This window comes from Gambusia affinis, linkage group LG05, assembly GCF_019740435.1.
Source record: "Gambusia affinis linkage group LG05, SWU_Gaff_1.0, whole genome shotgun sequence".
In the NCBI taxonomy this organism is placed as follows: domain Eukaryota; kingdom Metazoa; phylum Chordata; class Actinopteri; order Cyprinodontiformes; family Poeciliidae; genus Gambusia; species Gambusia affinis.
Genome location: NC_057872.1, coordinates 10625202 through 10645044, shown reverse-complemented (window position 1 = coordinate 10645044; position 19843 = coordinate 10625202). Strand labels below are relative to the sequence as shown.

At 37.8% G+C, this 19843-nt stretch overlaps 2 protein-coding genes and 1 non-coding gene across 3 annotated transcripts in view; 2 read left to right on the top strand and 1 right to left on the bottom strand.

Annotated features, from left to right (window-relative positions):
* The window catches only part of LOC122831282 (A disintegrin and metalloproteinase with thrombospondin motifs 16), a 50646-nt gene extending 46252 nt beyond the window's left edge, over window positions 1–4394 (top strand). The window contains exons 19-24 of the mRNA XM_044117364.1: window positions 1051–1255; window positions 1600–1794; window positions 1923–1979; window positions 2099–2314; window positions 2699–2846; window positions 2932–4394. Of these exons, the coding sequence (XP_043973299.1) occupies window positions 1051–1255; window positions 1600–1794; window positions 1923–1979; window positions 2099–2314; window positions 2699–2846; window positions 2932–3047 (937 nt within the window). The 3' untranslated portion in view covers window positions 3048–4394. The remainder of the gene's footprint in view (window positions 1–1050; window positions 1256–1599; window positions 1795–1922; window positions 1980–2098; window positions 2315–2698; window positions 2847–2931) is intronic.
* A 3790-nt stretch (window positions 4395–8184) lies between these two features.
* trnae-cuc lies at window positions 8185–8256 on the bottom strand. The gene has a single exon. It is a non-coding gene; the product is annotated as a tRNA-Glu (tRNA).
* Window positions 8257–8946: 690 nt separating this feature from the next.
* ice1 (KIAA0947-like (H. sapiens)) lies at window positions 8947–19311 on the top strand. Its single transcript, XM_044117275.1, has 20 exons — window positions 8947–9175; window positions 9323–9381; window positions 10192–10303; window positions 10416–10492; window positions 10974–11011; window positions 11094–11176; window positions 11273–11349; window positions 11450–11487; window positions 11633–11715; window positions 11792–11828; window positions 12019–12069; window positions 12177–12260; window positions 12357–12712; window positions 12875–15238; window positions 16327–16495; window positions 16681–16841; window positions 17209–17399; window positions 18027–18127; window positions 18235–18333; window positions 18470–19311. Exons 1-20 carry the CDS (start codon window positions 9086–9088, stop codon window positions 18649–18651), a joined length of 4452 nt encoding a protein of 1483 aa, XP_043973210.1. The 5' UTR covers window positions 8947–9085; the 3' UTR covers window positions 18652–19311.
* The last annotated feature ends 532 nt before the right edge of the window (window positions 19312–19843 follow it).

The following is a 19843-nucleotide window of genomic DNA, read 5'->3' as shown; positions in this document are numbered from 1 at the left end:
TGGAGCGCCTCTGGGAGTTAGTGCAGTGATAAATGCATGATGGTCTCACATCAACATGGACTCTCAGGAATATTTCCTATGCCTTGTGGAGTATTTGCCATCAATGCAATTCTGAAGGCCAAAAGGGGTGCAAGTGACCAGTTAGTAAAGGACATAATATATGTAGAGAAAGATTTTTGTGCAGCCAGTTCAAAAGAAGCTTTAACAAAATCAAATCCAATTCTTGATATCATTTAACCTCCACAAAAGCCTGATTGCAACCCGATAAACATTACAAATTACTGAATTTACATGCTTGTTTTATGCCTGCATGCTTTACCATGTATTTCAACAGTCTGTCAAATACGTGGTTAAATATGCGTGATGGGTTTGAAACAGTACGGGTACATTCGGATGAGGTCAGAGATTGAGCTGCTTGAACCATATATCTGGGGTCAGCGGGAGGTGCAAAAAATTTAAGAAAGAGCACTTGGGGATTGTGCAATTTATTTCTTCCGACTCGAGCATGAACTGAAATGTTGGAAACTGAGGAACACTAGACTGAAGGGAGCTAAATAAACAATTTATTTTAAGCCAGAAAATGCTTTTCAGTCTTATGTACATTTGCTTAAAAGTCCTCAGCACAAATGGAGGTTAGAACAACAGCAATATTTGCTGATGTTTCAGCAGTAACGTAGGCTGGCTTTGGGCAAGCAAGGGGGAAAAGGTTTTGAATTAGGATTTAGGATGCTGTTTTGACATAAAGTGCTGTATTTCTTTATACCCTCTGGAGTTAAATCTGGACTTATTCATGTCTATAAACTACTATTAAAGTACTAAATATGCTTTGCAAGAAGCATAAAGCACCATGTATAAGATTTACAGTCACCCTTCCTTTGAATTATTTTCTCAAAATGGAAAATAAGTAATTGAAGCACCCCAGGTGGTCTTCGACAACTGCTGTTGTGCAGTGATCATGCTCTCGTTCATGAAGTCCTCCAGGCTTGTCTTGAGTAAGTGATTGAGGAGCTGCGCATGTTTACTCAGTGGACTTGTGTTGTGTTGTTCCAGCTGGTCTGCAGGGGACTGGGGGGCATGCAGCCAGAGCTGCGGAGGAGGGGAGCAGACGCGGCAGGTTCAGTGTGTCCAGAAAACCAGTCAAACCAATGCAGACACCCTGGCAGATTCTCAGTGTCCACATTCAGCCCCGGCAACGAGGCAAACCTGCAACACACACAGCTGCCCACCGTTCTGGCGCGCTGGGCCATGGTCTCAGGTGAGTATGTAAAATATTACATTCACTGACAAAAACTTTTTTTTTTTTTTTTTTTTTTTTGACAGATGTCTGTGAATATAAAGAAATTTTCTTATAGCATAAATGTTTAGTCCACATTTAAGGAATATAAAGTCTGCACTTAGTACTCCTGTGCAACCCTAATAAAAATAACATGACTGTTGTTTGATGAACCTACTTTTTTACATTTGTGATGATGACAAGCTCAGAAGAACTCCTGTCTTTTGGTCACGGATAAAATCTATATCTGATTAAGTTTTCCATTTATTGCCACATGATCTTAAATAGCACACATAGCATTGTTCATGTTGCTTTGTGTTTGGCAGTGCTCACGCAAGTGTGGCCACGGTCTGAAGAAGAGGAGCGTGCTGTGTACGAGCAGCAACCCAGGTGCTCAGACTCACACGCTGCCTGACAGCGAGTGTGCAGGCCTGCAGAAACCTGCCACTCAAGAATCTTGCTTCATCAAACGCTGTCAGAAACAGCGTAAGACCCAGTGGTTTGTCTCCACATGGCAAGAGGTAAGGCAAAAGTACAAGGGCAATCACTTTAGAACATTCTTTAGTTTGTTGTATTTGTTCACAAACTTTGTTAATTTTGTGCTGATGTGGTCTGTTGCTTCTCTCTGTGATTTGTTGTGGATGTTCAGTGTTCAGCAACATGTGGCCGGGGTTATCAGGCACGTTTCATCAAGTGTGCTGAAAAGGTGTGTATTGTATGTGTTTAGTGTAGTGAGCAACAAAATTGTCACTGCCGTGTTTAAGTTCACTCGCCATGAACATTATTGAAAATGACCCTACTTAGATATCACTTTTCATAACAAAGGACACTGCAGGAAAGTACAGAGAACTTACTGCCAAAAAGTGCCACCATCTCCCCAAGCCCAAAGTGGAACTCCAAAGGCCCTGCATCCTGGCTGAGTGTCCTACCCGCACTACTCCACCATTCTACCGATGGCGGACGCCTCATCACCTCTATCCACCTCAGCCTCTCCCTCAAGCTGAACCATCACCAGAGTGGGACTCATCTCCTTGGTCTCAGGTAAGATGACATGAAGATTAGAAACGGATTGATCAGAGTTTGGTATCCAAATTTTGATTTGCTTATATGGATTATTGTCTCAAAATAGCTAACCCCAAGTCTCCTTCAGTCAGTAACAGAGCCCACTCTGAAGAGCAGTACTTGGTATTGTTGGCATATTGGTATTCACTGATTTGAAAAAGATCTGAAATTTCTCTGAAATCTTATGATCAGTTGCTCATTAATCAGACTCAATCAGAATCCGATTTGGTAAATCTCTAGTATAAATATGCTTCGCAAATGAGCAGTTGATGATTAACAAGAGACAAGGCAGTAAAGGCCTTGTACTTGATGCAATTGTCTACTTTGTTATGTTCATTTTAAGAGACTTCTTTTCTTGCACAGTGCTCAGTAACATGTGGAGGAGGAGTGCAAGTCAGGACAGTGCAGTGTCAGATCCAGGGAAAGCCTGCTATTGGCTGTGTCCTCCATCTTCGACCCTCACCGTCTCAGGCCTGCAACACAAACTTCTGCCCACAACCAGAGAAGAAAGGTGCTGAAGCCCTAATTTATTAACCTTCCCTAAAATGTGACAGAACGATTGAACAATTTGTTTTCTTGTTTTGTGTTTTCCGCAGATGTGGCTTGTAGGGATTACTTCAACTGGTGCTATCTTGTGCCTCAACATGGAGTCTGCAACCACAAGTTCTATGGCAAGCAATGCTGCCACTCCTGTTCAAATTCCAATCTATAACCATTCAAAGCAACTGTCGGTGGTACATATGTAGCTGAATAGTCAACGGACTATATTGATGCCCATGCATGAAAAGATATGTTTTGTCATAAGCATGTGGCAAGCACTGAAAAAGGTTTGAACACGCAAAAGAGATGTTGTGGCTTTGGTTCTCTCTGTGATGCCAGACATGATGTCCGATTCTAACAGAAAGATTGGGATGCATTGGAGAACAGAATTCTGAGAAGGAAATATTAAGGTGCAAGCTAATAGGAGAGATGGTTTCTGCCTAGAAGATTCACAATCCCCTGGACAAAAAGCAACAAGATTAGGCTTTTTAACACTGCTAGGCATCAACAAGTGTTATGGAGTCTTTCTTTATTGACTTGGAAAATACACAAGGTGTTATGAGGAAAAAAAGGATGCTTCAAGGATGCATTTACAATTAAAAACATAGCCAAATACTGACATAAAAATATCCTGCGAAAAGTTAGAATTTCTGGAGTCAAGTACCTTTGAAAAACCAAACGTCATACATTAGAGAGCTATTTTGAAAGAAGACATATCTGTGTGAACTGGCCTTCATACTTAGTGGTGCTACAAGTGGTCACTTTGATTTCACAGAAACAGTGATATCCTTGGGATTCAGGAAAGAATTGTGTTACATGTGTACAGTATAGTTTGTTTTATTTATTTGCTTTATAATACAGCATTGCTGAAAGACTGTATTTTTAAGCTCTATATACACTCTTTCACAATACCTAAAGCTGTATACTTTCATGTGTTTTGTCACATATTGACCAAACAACAACTTTTAGCCTTTCATTAGATCCTAACTTGTGTTTAACATAAACAATTAAGTTAAATCCTCAATGGTAGCTTTGTTGGCATATTATTTAAGTTGTCTTGCGACATTTGATATGTCTTAAATATGGCCCAGCAATGCATTACATATTACTATGTTCTGAAAGCAATTAGGCAGTAGTTAATGATCTGACTGTTTGACCTTTTGCATTTAAAATCAAAAAACATCAACAGTTGTGTGCCATAACATGAGGTCTGATGTCATCCTGTTCAGCTGAAAGTGGGACTGAATGTATTCCTACAGGGAGTATAAACTTTGAATCTCTAAGTGGATAGATGCAATGTGGAGAAAAACTCAGGAGAGAAATGTGAGCTCTTTAGTTGTATTTCTTTGGCTTATATTTTAAACACAGCAGGGTGTTGTCACCTTGCCCTCAAAATGGGTTGAAGTTTTTGTCTGTTTTTATCTTAATCCCAGGGGCTTGACTGTTGTTTTGTACTTCATAGTTTAATGCTTCTACCAGTTGGTTTTGACAATTGTATTTTAAGTTTGTAAAAAAAATAAAATAAACATGTTCTAACAGTTTCTTTGTCTCTTTAATTTTGAATTCCTGCAATTCACTGTATTTGTTCTGTGTGGCGCACACTGAACACATTAAAACCCCCATGTTATCTTGTTTTGATTAGAAACTCATAAGTTACATGCACACATCCAGTTAATACACAGATATTTTTTCCCATGGTCTTCATTTTTTGATCAGCTGAAGAACAGCCTACTTGATTTTAAATGGAGTTTTGAGTCATTTTCCTACTCTGATTTTTGTCTCTTGAGATTTTAATCAGCAGTATGTGTTTAATATAATATATCCTGCTATTGCTTTAGGCTGAGGCTGACAGTGTGAGGCACAGTGCGCTGACTGATTGGGATCTTCCAAAATCATACAAAGCTTTGGAAATACGATGCCATTGTTCTGTGATATTTAGATTTTAAAAATATGTTTTCTGGTTGCACTGGTTTAAGCCACTTGATGGGACTCAAACTCATACAGGGGAAGAAATTTCCATACCAGAGGTTTGTGTTCTCCAGCAAACCCCAAAACTGGAATAGTCCTAATGCTTAGATCTAGTTTTCAGCATGGTGGCTTGCAGACATCCAAGCCAGGACTCTGACTAACAGAGATGCCAATGTGGTTTTGGGAATTTCAGCACCTATGACATATTGTGTCTGGAGTGGACCCTGCTTTTTCCTCATTACAGTTCTAGTCAGAGAAACACAGACGGTTAAAACAAAATAGCCATTGTCATCAGCCTGCAGGCACAGTCATAAGGCCTTTAGATGAAGAGCGAGGAAGCAAGAGGAGAAGTATGAGATGACAGAATGTAGAAAGAAACAGTGGAAGGGGTAGATGGTGATGTCATAGATGAATTAACCAGGAGGAGGCAATCTCTGCACTAAAAAGACATTTTCATCTGTTCATCTGCTGAATTTTCTTTTGTGGAAAAAAAAAGTTTTATTTAAAATTTGCTGTCAAAGCAACACAACTCTCCAAAGCGTTATACTCTGGCTAGCATTGCTGTTGTTATTAAAACAGTTATTTCCAAATGCTTTCCCTAGAGCAGGAATGCTCAGTTGTAGCTATGGTTGTCCTGTCCCACAAGTTTAAAATGCTTATTTGCCTGAACATTATTATTTTGAATAAACTGGTCTTGATAATGCAATCATCTCCATCCTAGAGAATATAGATTACTTGATCCACCTGAAACTTCCTTAAATTCATCATATTCCATGTCGGACATATTGAAAGCTTAAAGGGATCAAGCAAAGCATCTCTGGATTATTTTATTTAGCCTTTCTGTTATCTGCTAAAACAAGTCTCCTCTATACTGTAACCTGAAGGAAACACAGACATGTGTGGACGTGTCATAGAAAAAGCAACGTCGTTTAATTAGCCCTGTGCTGCTTCCATTGGCTTCATCTTTAAACACCTTTTTGGTTCTGAAAACAGCTAACTTTGAGGTTTAGCTGGTGGGGTTCTCACACTGTTGATTTTGCATTGCATGCTCACTGATCAGAAAAGTGACGATTTACCTGAGTCATCCAATTCTTTAAGCAGCTAATTTGTAGAACTACACACCTTTTTACCCTTTGTTAAATATCACTTATGTAATTCCTTAACCTTTTTGAAAGAGGTTAAGTATTTCTTGTAAGAGTCACAAGAAATACTTTTGAAAGTATTTCTCGTGACTCTTCTTGTGCATAAACTGTTATTTTCATAATCAGCCAAAAGGAAGAAAAATCAAAAACAAACCACCCAGAAAGAAAGAGATGCAAAAAAATAGAGAACCAGTGCATTTGTGTTTACTAAGAGATTGTGATCACATAAAGGCTTCCTGTAGGTAACAAAGCTGACAGATACCAATCAGGCCACATTCAAAATATTACCTTACTCATGTCGGGTAGCACAACAGATTATCTGTGAGAGACAGACGGGAAGATAGGAAGCTTACATAGCACTCACCTTTCCACTTGAAAGAAGCTGGACTATCTCTAACAGCATCTGTTTGGAGAGAGAGATGGCTCTTTAGCCTTCAGGCTACACTCAGAAGGTTCATCTGAAGTTACAGGCTTATTATCATTCCATCAGGATGCAGCTACAGCAAACCTGACAAACCTTCCACTCAAAACTTTAAGCAGAAAACGCAACAGCAGGAAGAAAAGACAATGTGTCCCTTTGTTTCTAAAATATGATTAACTCACATCCTAAATGATTTTGGGAAGTATTGGAAAATCTTAGTCTCAAAGGCAAAACTGTGCTAATACCAATTTCTTTTTGCAATGTGTCACTTCCCTAACCACAAAGTTTAGGATTTTTCCATGCTGATGCCCCTACAGTGATTGCATAGTATCAATGAAAATCTACATATGGCAGGGTTACAAAGACATGACTCACTTTCACAGACAATGCGGTCTTAAAGTTTTCTCCACATTACCTACATGAGTTGCGCGTGAAAACAAAAATGTTACATTCACTTAATCTAGCTAGTCTGTATTAGGCTTAGCAATATGCTCTAATTTTAATCTTTGAATTATGAGCAGATGATATCAAAACCCCAGGGATGGATGTTGATAAAGTCAGCCTTTTGAACCGTCCTTCATACTGTTCTGGTAACAGTATGAAGACTGTTACCAGAACAGAAATTGAGGTGTCTTTTGTTTACTTCACGCAACGTCTCCCATCTGTTCTTCCCCAAGGTACCACTCTGGAGTATTCAGAACATTAAGAACATGTCTCCTAGGCCGTTTGCTGCTGTAGAGGACATCTAAATCAAATACTGTGGGAAATGTCTGGACCTGATTTTAAAAACCTAAAAATAAAGACCAGGGATCATGAATCAAATTGTCTTTTGTCTTTGTGGGAAGGAAAAATTATGCAAAATAAGAATGCCATAGACCTTATATTATAGTTGTTTAGTAACTGGAAATTACCTTCTGCTAGGCTTGTTTGCACATCTAAACACAAAGTGTTAGTCTTTCATTATAATTCCATGCGGTAATAGATCCTGTGTGTTTAGAAAGAGAGGTTGAGAGTTAGAGAAGGGTGTAAGCAATGCAATATCACCCTCTAATGGCAAAACAACACATTTCAAATCAAAGGAACAATATATGGACCAAAATATGACTGGTATTTAGAAATGATCATGTGGACTAGAGTTTACATATAAACCGGAAGGCAACATAAAGGTGGCTTGATTCTGATTTTTATGAAGCGTAAGGTTGGTGGCACAAAGAATTTGTATTTTCTGAGAAGACTACGAAGTGCCAATCTATGAGTAAATCTGTTGTTCTTCTACCACCGCTCCATGACAGTTTCCTCACCCAGAGCATCCTTTTGGGATTTGGTAGCAACTCTATAGAAAAAGAACAAGACCGAATAAAGAACAAACCAAGAGTTGTTTTAAAAGTCTGCTGCCTGTAGAAGACAAGCCACATTTTTCTACCATGCTCACTATCTTTCAACATGTGTCCTTCTGGTTTATGCTTAATGTCACAATAGTCCAAAACTTTTTTGTCCCAGAGCCATCTTCAAAATGAAATAGAACTAAAAAAAAACCCATTACCAATATGCTGTAATTACAGGGCCAAACAGTTCTTTATGCATGTTCTAGTGTGGACTTTAGAACACATTGAGAACTGTGCTTTTCACACAGAACTGGTGAAGGATGAGTGAATGACCATAAAAATGATCAAATCCTTTTCAATTTTATTAATACTCTTTGGTATTTTGGACCTTATTTTAACTCGTTTTAATTTGTTTGTTGTCGTAAAGGCAACACAAAGTGTGGAAAAAAAACATTCCCTGACCGGGAATCGAACCCGGGCCGCGGCGGTGAGAGCGCCGAATCCTAACCACTAGACCACCAGGGACAGTTAACGGCTGAGCTTTCTCGATATTTTTGTCAGATGACCTACTTGACGTCTGGTACATGTGTTTTGCTATATATTATTAGGTGGCATTTTTTTCATGTCGGCCTGACATGAAAACAGTCAACCATCATTATCGAATACTGCATAGTTAAACACAACCTGCAGCTACAGTTGCAGTATGGTCTTTATTTCGGTTTCATAGTTTCTCATTCCGGTAAAGCAATTAGTATACAACAAATAAAGCATTAGCCTGACATTTTTTTCGAATGTACACCAGCGCCACATAGAGATGTATTATAGCATTGAAAAATACCGTTTGACACCAACATACTTTCCGCTGTTTCAATATAAACAGTGAATCACTTTTTTATCACAATGTCACATTTAAGCGCCGCAAATTATAATTCAAACAAATGAAACTTACATGCGACCCCTACAGGGTACATGTTGAGTCGCAATCGTATCTTGTAGACTCTTTCGGCACAACAAATTGCCTGAATGAAAATATCATACCATAAAAAAAAATTAAACTCAGAGCTAACCCAAATACACAAAAAACATTAAACCTGTTTATGGATCCCATCGTTGTTTTTATACAATAAAAAGTAAGAATATACCTCATAGAGAGGAAAATTAAATGACCCATTTTACAGGCGTTTTCCGAAGCTACTCTTTCTTGCAGGGTCCAAACTGGGGCCTTGGTCAACGTGGGAGACGCGAAAACGTGAAGTTGTTTTGATCCCGTTTGGAATATGACACCGACCGTTGATTCTTTGAAAGTCTGTTTATTAAGTGCATTGTGCGTCGTTGTGGAATTTATGGTCCTGCCATGATGCCAGGAGACTCTCAGGCCAAAACGGCGGCAATAGCCGCGGATGCGACAGTTGGGAGTTGTCAGAACTGCTCTGTTTTGCACCAGGTTAGTCTTGGTTTCTTAGACAGGAAAGATTCTTTAAAGACTCTAATCACTAACCACGTTAACAGTCTCAAATCTGAATTTAGCATGTTGATGGTTACACATACTTACACCTCTATATTTGTGTGTGTCTCTTATTTTGTTGAGCAGAGCCTAACGGAGTACGTCGCATCATTTCTTGCTCTGAAACAGAAAATAGCAGCTACCGAGTGAGTATCGGCTTCAAGTGAGTTGTCATGGTGACAACTCAGCCAAAGGCAGATAAATCCGTTTACTTCAGGAGCCGAGATAAAAGTTTTAAAGGAATTAAAGATAGACTAAGCTTATTGTGACTAAATTGTTTCTATGTATTATTATTGTTCTTGTTATTACCAATGTTTCATTGCCTTAAAATAGACTTAAGGGGAAAAATAGATTCCATACTGTTATTTCACTCAGCTAATCTCTATGCAGATAGTTTTACATTGCATAAATATTTTGCTTTTTAAAATCGACCAGTCTTGTGTTCTAGCAGCACCACTCATAAGATAGTGTGCAAAAACTGCTTTGGAGAAGCCTAAGGTAATACGAGAATTAAAACAAACCAGCCCACTTCACCACCTGATTGTACACAAGCACAAACATACACATACTCTCAATGAATCCATAGCATTTATGGAAAAAATGTCTTACCAAAGCTATATGGAAATGTAATAATAATAAAAAAATGAAATGTGAATATTATAAACCACAAAAAGAAAATATTAAGTTGAATGGCACATTTAACACCAATAAAGTTTAAACAACAATGAATAAATACAGTAGTGTTACCTAACATCTCTGAAGTAAAATAAACAAGTATGAACTTAAAAGCAGACAAATAGCAAAACTTAAAAAAAAAAAAAGTACGGTTGAATAAAAGCATGCAAAAGAATTAATAATAAGAAGAATGAGTGAAAAGCAGTTTTTACTATAACTCTTTTGATTGTTTCCTTAAATTTTATAAAAGCTTCCATTTTTTTTGTTACATATATTTGCAGTGACTCCATCAGGCTTCGAGAGCAACTGGAGGAACTGCAGATGCGGTTGTTTACACTGGAGAAAAAGACAGCAGATTATGAATCTGTACAGGCTGAACTGGAAGAGAAGACGGTAGTTCTTATCTCTCCTCAAAAAAATAAAGAAAATAGTTTTTCTTAAATTAATCTGCCTTTGGCTTCTAATGTACAAAACTTTGCTCGCCTATATTTTTTCATTTTTATAGGGTGCACTTAAGGCCTATGAACAGCTGTCTGAAGAGATGGACAAATTAAAGCACGAAAAGAGCAACATGTTGACTGAGTAAGTGACCATTTTGGTTGCAATTCCAGTTCTCCTACCCTTTGAAATTTTCCATATTGTGTCATGTGGCATACAGAAACTGGATTGTATTTAACTGGGGTTGTGTCTGATTGATCACCACAAAGTAGTATTTGCTTGCATTCATTTGGGTGGAATATGTCAGACTTGTCATTTGTAAATTTAGGAGAGGTATATCCCAAAAGACTTGCAGTGATAAGTGCAGCTTTAAGGAAGTTTGATTTGGACTGAAAATAAACTCACTCTATAGTTTTTATAATTTCATTTTATTGCAAAAAATAAAAAATCTGAATTCTCATGTCCTATCTATGCATTATTTTCTTCTGGTCTGTCACATAATATCCTAATAAAATAGAATATGAACAAAGGGATCCTACAACTATATTGAGATATTGTTAGGGTGTATGGATAAGAGGGTCTCTGTTAAGGTGAAAACCTCACTGTAACTCTTCTTATTTCTTAGGAATGAAACACTTAGAAATGAGCTGGAATGTTTGAAAGGTAAATTGCAGTTATTTTCAGTAAACTCTTCTAAGATATCAACTGTATGCTAAGTATTTCTTTGTGTGTGTTGAACTCTTAGATTTAACAGAAACGCAAGGTCTTGAAAATGCACATGTGAAAAGAGAGAAAGCAGCTGTTGAAAATGATTTATTAAAAACTCAGGTAAAACATAAACAAATCTAAAAAATGTATGATTATTTTACTGACCAAAACATTAATCTCCTCAATATCTTTGTAAATTTATTTTTTTCAAATCAGGCATTTTTAAAGGAATCTCAAGAACAAGCAAAGAAGGTTGATTCTTTGACAAAGGAGAATGCCATCATGACAAACATGTAAGAGTTCAGTTTGTTTTGTTACTTAAGAACAACTATTTCCATGCTACTCACACTTGGAGTGTATTTTTGTTTTCATGGGTAATTTTCTGATTGACAGGAAGGATAGTCTGGAAAACAAAGCTAGCGTGCTCGAAGGTGAGATTTCGACTTTAGCATTTTCAGAAGTATTTTCTGACATGAGCTGAAACTTTATCTGCCAAGTCTGTTGGTTTGAGGCAACTTGTTTTTTTGTTTTTTCTTTGGCAAGTTCTTAACTCTACTTCTTCTAAAATTATTTCAGACTCAATTTGTAAACAGAACCATCAAATATCTCAGCTGACCAATGAGAAGTTTCTGCTTGAAAGGAACATTAGTGACCTCCAGGTACAGTGAAAGCACTAAAGGGAACTGCAGACTTGAGGATGGTCAACTGATTGTTTGTCTTTAAATTTTTTTGTAGGGGAGACTAATAAAACTGGAAAGAGAAAGATGTAAAGGTACAGAAAGCATAACCTTTTTTATTATTATTATTCTTAATTTGTGATGCCGTTTAATTTTTACTGCTTATTGGGAATTAAGAAGCTAAACAAACGTATCATAGCATTTGCTTAATTTTTGCTTATAAAGTAAATAAATATCCAACAAAAACATTGTAAATAATCTAATTATGTCTTTAAAAAAATACAGAATATAGGAGCTCTACAACTCAAACAAGAGCAGAACCAAAAGTTGACAAAGGTATGATGATAGCTCTTTTTATGATGATTCATTCAATTTGCACCACGACTAAGCATAAAACCAACATAAAATTTTCTTTGTAAAAAATCTCTCTACGTACTTTACAGGAAAGGTGCGACTGCTGCTGCAGAGTTTATGGGAATGTGTGGATCCAGAGCACGAGCAATCGTCAAGCATATCCATGTCACCAGGTGATTTCATCATTAACACCTCTTCTGCACTTGTATGATAAAACGGAAATGCGCGTATTTTCATGTTCTCATGGTCTTGTTTGCCTTTTATGTTAGAGTTTGGTTATAGGCGGGCCCTTCCTCCTTCTCCACAAACCAAACTGCAGGCTACTGAAAGGCAAATGTCAACCTCTGCTTCTGAGGCCATCAGGGAATCGCCCGGTCTTCATGTCGAGACCAAATCTGCTCTCACAAAGTTGAAACCTAGTCCTCGAGTGCAGGACTCTTGCAGGCACCAAGCATCTATCCACCACTTGAATCAAGACAACACACTGAAAAAGAGCAAAGAGTCACCCAAGAAAAATAAACATAATGAGTCATCTCCCATCAAAGACAACCTTTATGTATCAATTGATGATATAATGGATTTTTTTAAACCACTGCCAACCTGCATATCTCCGCTTTCAGAATCGGTGAGAAGGTTTTTTGTTGTTGTTGTTTTTTAAACTATGTGCAGCTTCATATCTTTCTACTAACTGAAGTCACCCTTTTTGTATACAGTCACCTATTAAATAATTCTGTTTTTATACACACAAAGTTTATTTCACTGCTATACTTTTGCTTCTGTCTTTCAGAACACAAGTGTAGAAGATGGTGCAGCACCATCCATCTCATTAAAAGAGATGGATGGTGAGGAAACGAATGACAGTCCTGATCTTTCTGAGGATGTTCAACTTCCTAAACAAGATCAACCTTCAAGCTCTAAAACATCACCATTACATCTCAACAGTTCAAAATCTCTGTCACTTTACAAAAAAGATAATGTGGACATCCTGGAACACATTTCTGATAAAAAAGACATTGGTCACTGTGGGTTGGGCGGTGGTGCTGAACTGAATGAAAGCTCAGATAAAGCTCATAAAAACAACAGTTCTCTAAAAAACGTGTTCCCACCCAAACTGTCACAGTCTTTATTATTACATAGTAATGTTTCAGAAGAAGCTCTTCCATTACCAGTTGAAGATATGGAGCATTCCCATAGTGAAAATCCCAACAACCAAAGTACAGATATCTGTGATACTGGAACGGCTTTTGAAAAGGCAAAAGAAGACAATTCGGATACTGCTGTAAAGATGGATGTAGATATGAGTTCAGGTGACATTCCTGATGTCACAACAGCTGTTACTGATGGGGAAAGAGATGCAACTGCAAACTCTGGAGAAGCAGAAAATGAACAATGTGTTGCCCAATTTAAAAGCAAAGAGTCTTTGGAAGACACCAGTGTCACAGATAACCAAAAAGGTTGTGAGGATTCTTGTCAGGACAGTGCAAATCTCACTGCCTCAGGGGCTCTCTGCAAAGACTCAGAAATACCAGAGGAATCCCCACCAAGCAGCAGTGACAGCATGAGTTGTATCTTAAGTAAAAACCTTGAAGAGGGAATGGAAGTAGATGCTGGAGTCCACTGCTCTGGGGAGAATGAAGGGAATGCAGTGCAAGTTCCTAGAGAAGTTGATGTGACAGCTTCACCCTCAGACCTGAATGCCCGTGATAAACCTTTGTCTCCTAAAGGCCCTCCGGCTTTGAACAGAGAAGTTGAGGGGTCCCGTTCTGACCCGGAACATGAAAAAGCAAATTCTACAGCTCTATCGCCAAAGGATTTTGACAAAGAGGAAGCAAAAAGTACCAGTACACCTGATAGTGCTTCTTCATTTTCCCCAGAAAACATAACTGTTGACTGTAAATCTTTGGAAGACAAAACACATTCTGTTTGTAGACAGTTAAGTCCTTCATGTCGGTTATCTCAAGTAAAACTGCTTCCTGTGGAAACTGACCCAAACACGGAAAAAGCTAAGGACAAAGAGAAAGTTGCAAAGAACAATCTACTCACCTCAGAAAAGGAAATTGTCAACAAACTTCACTCTGATCCTACTACTTCATGTCATGAGATTTCTTCTGCCACAAAAGAACAAAACCAGAGCTTGGAGACATTTACACCAGTCCATGAACAGCCAGATTTACATACAGAGGTTGAAGGAAATGTTACACCAGTGGCCAGTCCAACAGCAACTCAAACACCAGAGTCCATTGACCATCTTCTCTTGGAAATGGGTCCTCCACTTCCCCCTGTCCTGACCCCTGTAACAACACCTCCTAAAGCAGTAAAGCCAATCAACCCAAGCCACGCAATTGGAAAACTTTCATTTCCTTCACCGATGGATAGCTCAGCTTCTACCACTCCAGTGAAATTCCTTTCAACACCCAACAATCAGCAGCTCAGCTATTCTTTTTCCCTGACCAGTCCAACCCATCCAAATGGAGTGCCCTCGTCACCGCTCCAGTTTAGCTCAGCCACTCCAAAACATGCGTTGCCAGTTCCTGGTCGCTTGCCTGCCAAAGCAGTTAATTCTTCCCCTTCGTCTTCGACCAGTCCACCTCAAGAAAAGTCCATGAGCATTCTAAACACCATGGACCCCGGTTCCTCGGCCTGTACCTGGACTCTTAACATTTTGAAAGGTAATGTCAATCTTAGCATGTGTTCATCAGAGAATGGAGTATCACCAAAAACAACGGACAATCAGAGATCAGGCTTCAAAACCATCAGCTCTGCTTCAACAGCCTTCACTAAAACAGAGACCAGGGGAGAAAAAAGGCCTGCAGGCGATTCGTCCCAGTCCAAAAACAGTAAATTCCCAAAGCTTGCAGATGTTGCTGACAAACAGGAGTCTTCCTTCTCTTTACACAGTGGGAATGAGGCAGTCTCTTCCAGTACTGTGGCAAAAGATCAGAAGAAAAGCAATATAGCATCTCCATGCATGGAATTTGAAGAACCAGCTGAGCAGGATCTTATTGTTGACTATTTAAACAAAATTAAAAATCAGTGCTTCGATTTGCTGCCTGTTGTCCAGAGTCACCTTTATGTTGGTAATCTGCCCAAAAAGCCTATCCTGAGAGAAGAGGAAAAAGAGGTCGTCTCTGACATATGCAGACGTAGCTTGGTGAGTATATTGGTTAATGGCTGACTTTGGGTAAACCTGGAATGCAGACTATTTCTTAAATGTGCTGTTTCTCTTCATTTTTGATAAAAGAAGTGCCACAGTTTTAGGAAATCCTTGCTTAATCAACAACATTAAGTCATGGTTCATAGCAAACAAAAAATTATTAACATGCAGTGAGTTTACACTGTTATATGTAGAGCAAATTTAAGCTCTCCTTGGATGATATCAATAATGTCTATTTCCATTTTGTTGGTATTTTTTGTTTGAGTTTCTGCAGGGGAAGGATATTGGTCATATAGTATTTGTTTGATCGTGTGATAGTGATACAGCACAGGATTGTGGAGTGTTTCAATTGAAGCAGAGAAGCAAAGTCAGCTATTGGGTCATTTTTTCAAGATGTGAAAAGCGTAGAGAAATATGCATGTCTAATATTGGTAAAAATCAGTTATTGGCAACAACTACAATATTAACATTGAATTTCAGTACTGGAGTAAATGTTCATGTCGGTACGTCCCTACCAATTACAGTGTTTTCTCTCATCTCTTTAGCTGAATTAATTTTTTCACCCCTAGATTCAATACAATTTTACATATTTCATTTTAGATAAAAATCTTATTCATATATTTTTTAAATGAATACTTAAATTAGTTTCATCGTCCTTGATATGCCCAATAAAAACTTAGTATGTAGGGTAGCAGTACTTCAGTTTTCGAGAGTCTGACAGAGAACACAGAAAAGACTCCGAATGATGGACACTCTTTTCGAACTCACAAATGAAAATTGCACTTCTTGTTTGACCTTGCTGCTGTCCCTAGTCTAGTAGTGGCGTAAACAGGCAATGCATTGTATGAGCAGGGTGTTAAGTTCCCCCGAATGGCTACCACGAGAGATTCAGGGATTTCTCAAACATGCATGAAAGAATCAGCAACACTCCAGGTGTGTTTTTAATGAGGGAATAACACTATAACATGATATAAAGTTGTTGTTTTTTTGTTTTTTTAAAGTTAACGTTACATAATACTGCCCCTTTAATAAAAAAAAGATATTGTTCTTATACAGATTTTTAATGTTGTCTTTCCTCTCACCAGCTGCAGGTCGATGAAATGATTGTGGCCATATTGACCAAGCTCAAGGCTGAAAAGAATGGCCTTTGTCTAAACTACTTACAAGCCCTCTGTCGAGTCTACATAGGCATCTGTAGACAGAAGAAGTACTGGGAGAAGGCTCGTAGCCTAGCCTACAGCATTCTTGTTGAAGGTGGGCGGTTTTTCTTTTCCCCTTACAGAAACCCAATATTCATATGTGTGTACTTCCACTTTAAAACACGATTAGATTTAAATTATCTAACATATAAATGAGTCCTAAAATCGTTTCTCCTTGTCTTTTTATATCTAACTTTCAAATTTTGTGATGATTTATTTTATGCTGTTTTACCTTTTCAGATTTCCCAGATTCGGCAAAACTGGTCTTGTTTATGGTGACGACATGGCCCAATGTTCTGACACACAGCAGCTTACTGTGCCAGGCCATTCATGTTATTACCCAACTGAAAGCACCAGAAGGGCTTCTTAGCTGCCTGTCAGCTTTCCTTGGATGGGAAAAGGTATACTGCTAAAATGACTTTATGCAATTGGGTTCTTTTGCAAATATTTAAGTCGTATAATTGTATGACACATAGCAGCAAATAAGCAGTTTAAAACGCTGTATATGATAAAATCAAAACACAGTAGCCAATTATTTTAGAATTAACCCATGCACCACTTATTATTAATCAAAGGCCACTCTCAGCAAGTGGGTTTTCAGTGGCTTCAATTAGTACAGGAGCCTCACTCTTTATTCAACTATGTTTTTGTTAAAAACGTAACATCAGTATGATGCTCAGTGATGGTGTCATTAGTTATATGATGTTAGGCAATCCGAATCTTCTGTGATTTACTGAGTCCATGTCTCCCCTTCTGTCATCGACATAGAATCCTCCTTGTGACCTTGACCAGCTGATCCTTAGAACTCTGACGGAACTCCGTTCAGGAAACAATCAGTCTTTTACGAAGCATATGCGCTATGGAGAAGACCTTGGAGCTGGAGCCTGGGAACAAATCTTCACACTGCATCTCCTGTGTTCACACAAAAAGTGGAAATGGACCTATGAACACATCCTGGGGTATGCTCTTATCTTTTTCTTTCTTTCCAAAATACGGACCTTCTTTGTATTTGCAAGTTCAATATCTTTTGTTTGTTCTACTACAAAAGTTAAACAAGTACATTAGAGTCATTACACAACTGAAATATTTTAGGGATCTATTTCTTATCATTTTGATGTTTATGATTGACGGATAATGACATCTTAATTTCTCTTAAAATTCCAATTTTACAACAAAACAAAAAAAAATAATTGAAATAAGAATTTTAATAGGGGAGAGTTATGTTTTTGTAATGTTACAGCATACAAAATTATGGACGATTCATCTACCCCCACCACATGTCAATATGCTCTTGGGTGAGATATACAAAGTTGTGTTTCTTTGTATCAGTATATACAAAGTATAAGTGTTCTGAATGCAGTTTGGTGAATATGACTAGTGTAAAGCACTAGGAGTGGGTGGTATGAATAGAAAACCGCCAAAGCATTTAATCTAGTTACATTGTTTTAGAAAATATTGGGTTTTGTTTAATTGTTGACCAAAATCACGTCAGTGAATAAATTCTTGACATAGGACATACTCATCATAGAATTCATTTTTCATAATATTCTTATATACGGATGCTCTTGTTCATTTTATTCTGTCAGCAAAGAGTTGTGGCCGTTAATGAACTCCTGGGTTCTACAGCCAAGAGATCAGCAAGAACCAGTTCGAGATGAGACTGTTGCTACTGTACTTCGACTCATAGGTCTGTGGTTTGTTTCTTTGCTTGTATATTAATGCCAACTTTAACTAAAGTTTAAAATGGATTATGATTAGACAGAGGAGAGTCTGACTACATTTGTGTTTAAACAGGACGGCTCGGTCAGCTGGGCCTTAAAGAAGGTTCTGTTTCCTCTTTGGTCACTGTGGCCAATATCATCAACACATTTGGAAGGCATGGACAAGCTGAAGGTATGGGGCATCAGCGAAAACTGACAAATTTTGTTCAGCGGTAGTAACCTAGCCAAACAGACCTAAAACGTTAAGAGAAATGGTTAAGCAAAGATCCTCAGAAGTGTTCTAATCATGCAATATCATTTTCTTGCAGGGGTGCCTTGGACGGTCCAGTTAGCAGCTATTTATTGCATCTATGAACTATCTCCCTGCAATCCCAAACAAGCCCTGGATGCATTGGCTGAGTGGAGAGGCGAGGCTCCACAGAACGTCCCTCCTGCTGTCACAAGTTGCATTAATCAAATAGCATCTATTTGTAGAAACGTCAGGAGCTGAAAATGTACTAAACCACATAGACCATCATTTCTGTACGTAACTATTTTTATGGCAAGACAAATACCTCAATATTGATTTACAACCTGCATCCTTAGTGTAGTAGTTTACCATGTAAGCAGGGGTGGCGACTAAAAGGTTTGTGTTCTTTGTAATACAACAGGGTGCATTGAACTCCATTTTAATATTTTTGTCCACATTTAAAGAAGGTTGTTTCAAATAATTTCAGACTTTATAAATGTTATTTGTTTTCAAATTGCACTTAAATTTGTAAGTCTTTAGAGCAAAATATTTTCTTTTATGGGAGTCCACGAATTTTTATTTTCTAAACTTTAGTCTACTACATCCTGCAAAAAACGCACTAGGGCTAGACATAGTAGAATTATTTGACATTGTACAATTTTCAGGTAACAAAGGACGGTATAATACTTTATAATATGTACAGTGTGCTAAACTGTGAAGCTGGTGTATATTAGAAATATTGAATTTCTTGTTTTGTACAGTTTTCTTCAGAAGCTTTTATCTTTTCTAATTAAAATGAACACATCTTGTATAAATTGATTTTTTTCACTGTAGTTTCTAATTCGTATGTTCTTGATGTGCTTTTTATGTTTGACCCTCAAATAATAGAAGGAAAAATACAGGTTTGTATTTTTGCAAGGATTTTTGGTGTTTTGTGACTTTAAAGCATTAAGTAACAAGCTACATGTTTTAAAGAACCAATGGAGGATAGAGAACTAACAATCCTAACAAACCTTTTTAGAGGCCCTAAGATTGACTACACCACTCAAGAAGAAGAAATAAGGAAAAAAAATATTTGACAAAATAGATAAAAACCCTGCCCGTGTGATGTTTTATTTCTTACTGTTTATTTTTATTCAAAGGAATTTTGGGGTGGTATTGATTCTAATTTTAAATATGATCAAACCATAGATGAGATCAGTGTGGATAATCCAGCCTAAAAGTATTTTAATGAGCAGTTGGAAACTGTCCAGTGTGAACTGTGGCTTTCCTTCGTTGTTTATGGGAGGTTTATGTTGTGTATGTAAATTCTGAATTTGACGCTTAACATTTACAGTGAAACAAAACTTGCTCTCCAGGATCCCTCTAAATCAGTTGCAAAGCGAAGAGTTATAAATCCACTTCTGAAAGGCAGTTGTGATGTCATCTGGTGAGTTTTGGACAAAACTCATCA